The 3,200-nt window shown below is 49.1% G+C and overlaps 1 protein-coding gene across 1 annotated transcript in view; it reads left to right on the top strand.

Annotated features, from left to right (window-relative positions):
- The first annotated feature begins 2,794 nt into the window (after window positions 1-2,794).
- The window catches only part of LOC104984102 (olfactory receptor 13A1-like), a 1,014-nt gene continuing 608 nt past the window's right edge, over window positions 2,795-3,200 (top strand). The window contains exon 1 of the mRNA XM_010833715.1: window positions 2,795-3,196. Coding sequence (XP_010832017.1) covers window positions 2,795-3,196 — 402 coding nt within the window. The remainder of the gene's footprint in view (window positions 3,197-3,200) is intronic.

The raw sequence follows: 3,200 nt of genomic DNA, 5'->3' as shown, positions 1-3,200 counted from the left end.
CCTTCCAGGGCCCAAAAGTTCCCCACTTTGCCCCCAAAGCCTCTCAAAGTGTTGCCTAAGCCTGAAAAAGATAAAAAGTTTTTTAAACAGTGGAGCTTTTAAAACAGACTGCATGCACAATATGCAGAGTGTGCTCCTTGGAGAAAACCCCCTCAGGGGGGGTCTCACCCAGGCTAAGAGAAAAGCCAAACGGTAAGGGGATTTAGCAACAATATTAACCCTTGACGAGGTTACTCCATATATTCATTAATGTGTGTAAGGGCAGGGGATATGGAGACTTAGCAACAAACATTGGCTCAACAAATGAAAAACCCTTCACCAACACAATTTCTAATTAGCCCATTATACTTATACTAATAGTTTTCTAACTTTTCTAAGGAACCTGTTTTTAGAAGGTTTAAAGCATCTTGTGCTGTGAGCGATCACATGTGGCCGGACAAGCCTGTCAGGCAGGCCAGAGAACCTTCAGAGGAGTTTGTAGGTTAAAACACTCTTATCACGCCCAGGAATTATTATTAACTGGAGCTCTAGGTTAACTCCTTCTCCGAAAGAGGTGGTGGGGGACAGCCCCCTGTAAAGTCAGAGGTGTAGGTGAGCACAAAGTAGTAAAGTAGGCAGGCTCTGGTTATGGGGTAGACGCTCGAGGAGTTCCAGGGGGACTCCTGAGGCTCGATCCCACCTTTGCGTATGTCGAGCCTCCTTCCTCATGACCTTTGTCACGGGCGGAGTACCTCACTCTGGCCCCCAACAGTGTTAGTTCTAGAAGGTCTTGTAAGTCCTCATAGAACCTTTCATCTTTACTTCTTTGGCATTAGTGGTTGGTGGATTACTTGGATAAACTTGGATTACTGTGATATTGAAATATTTGCCTTGGAAATGAACAGAGATCATTCTGTCGTTTTTGACATTGCACCCAAGTGCTGCATTTCCAACTCTTTTGTTGACTCTGAGGCCTACTCCATTTCTTGTATGGGATTCTTGCCCACAGTAGTAGATATAATGGTCATCTGAGTTAAAGTCACCCATTTCAGTCCATTTTAGTTCACTGATTCCTAAAATGTTGATGTTCACTCTTAACATCTGTTTGACTACTTCCAATTTACCTTGAAGGCGATGGCACCCCACTCCAGTACTCTTGCCTGGAAAATCCCATGGATGGAGGAGCCTGGTAGGCTGCAGTCCATGGGGTCGCTGAGGGTCAGACACGACTGAGCGACTTCACTTTCACTTTTCACTTTCATGCATTGGAGAAGGAAATGGCAGCCCACTCCGGTGTTCTTGCCTGGAGAATCCCAGGGACAGCAGAGCCTGGTAGGCTGCCGTCTATGGGGTAGCACAGAGTTGGACACGACTGAAGCGACTTAGCAGCAGCATGGACCTAACATTCCAGGTTCCTACGCAATATTGTTCTGTACAATATCAGACTTTACTTCTGTCACCAGTCACATCCACAACTGGGCGTTGTTTTTGTTTTGGCTCTATCTTTTCACCCTTTCTGGAGTTATTTCTCCACTCTTCTCCAGTAGTATGTTGGGCACCTACTGATCTGGGGAGTTCAGCTTTGAGTATCCTATCTTTTTGCCTTTTCATACTGTTTATGGGGTTCCTAAGGCAAGAATACTGAAGTGGTTTTTCATTCCCTTTTCCAGTCGACCATGTTTTGTCATAACTTTCCACCATGACCTATCCATCTTGCATGGCCCTACAAGGCATGGCTCATAATTTCATTGAGTTAGACAAGGCTGTGGTCCATGTGATCAGTTTGGTTATTTTTCTGTTATTTCTCACCTGAGCATTCTGCTAAGTCTTAGTGAGCTTCACAGAGGGGAATGAAATGCCAGGATCAGGTTTTTGCCACAGGGCATCACCATGAACCCAGTTGGGAACATATAGGAGGGTGTTGGAAGGAGAAACTGGACATCCAGGTGGTGACAAAAAGCTTGAAGTTAGGTACATGTCTGTGAGTGAGAGATGGAGCATCTGTGAACATCATGCAGGAAGCTTTGTCTGTAGGCCTTGGGAACCAGAGGTTGAGAGGTAAGAAGACCATCAAAGGCTCATGGAACAAATGCATTCTGAGAACCTCCCATGACCATGAACTAAAGCTTGATGTGGTCCAAGTGAGGTCCTGTTGCCACAAAGCCTAAACCCAGGATTTTGGGTGGCTGGGTAACTGGGAGTGTGGGCGAGTTACCTTGTGCTGCTGGAAAACTACACGATGAGCACATCTGGGGCAAAGGCCAACAGTTCAGGTTTGAATGTTGAGTTTGGAAGCCTGTAGTTTGAGGCAGAATTGCGGTTCATGGTTCTGGGGTTGGGGGTAGATATGAATGATGTCAGACTGACGGCAGGATCAGCCACAGAAGTAATCCTGGAGTGCACGGGGCACAAGTTCAGAAAAGGTGGAAACAGGAACCCAGGGGAACAGCTGAAGAGCAGCAGGATGCCCTTCACAGAGACGGGGCTGCGAGAGGGAGAGCGGCCGGGGAGGGGCTCAGCCTCGCGTGGGGACGGGCTCAGGCTGTAAGTGGCTCTCAGTCAAGGAAGTGAGGATGGCGATGGGGCTAGAAACACTAGAGGACAGTGTTTCTCGGAGTGCAAAATGAAAGGAGAAGTTAATGAAGGGTATATGGCTTTCGGGAGAGTGTTGGGCTTGGAAGTTAAGGAATAAACGGACTCCTGTGAAGGAGTCGCACCAGCCCTCCTTTCCAAGACCAGGCTGCCTTCTGAGACGGTCACCTGGGTAGAGTCTGGCACCAGCATCGTGTAATCTCTGTCACAGGTCTGTGCACACATGGAGCAAGGCCTTGGGGCTGCTCCCGGCTGGGCCACAAGGTCCAACGAGACCCTGATGACAGAGTTCGTGCTTCAGGGCTTCTCGGAGCTGCCCCGCCTGCGGCTGCCCCTTTTCTGCTGCTTCTTCTCCCTCTACACCGTGGCGCTCACGGGCAACGCTGTGATCATCGCCGTGGTCAGCCACAGCGCCAGCCTCCAAAGCCTCATGTACTTTTTCCTCTGCAATCTAGCTGCCATGGATATTGTCTGCACCTCATCTGTGTTGCCCAAGGCACTGGTGGGCCTGGCCTTCGAGGAAAACACCATCTCTTTCCCGGGGTGCATGGCCCAACTGTTCTTCCTCACCTGGTCCGCATCTTCCGAGCTGCTGCTGCTGACAGCCATGGCCTATGACCGCTACGTGG

The sequence above is a fragment of the Bison bison genome, unplaced genomic scaffold, assembly GCF_000754665.1.
Source record: "Bison bison bison isolate TAMUID 2011002044 unplaced genomic scaffold, Bison_UMD1.0 scf7180017863875, whole genome shotgun sequence".
NCBI lineage: Eukaryota > Metazoa > Chordata > Mammalia > Artiodactyla > Bovidae > Bison > Bison bison.
Note: the sequence above shows the minus strand (reverse complement) of the source record. Positions and strands in the feature narration are given on the sequence as shown.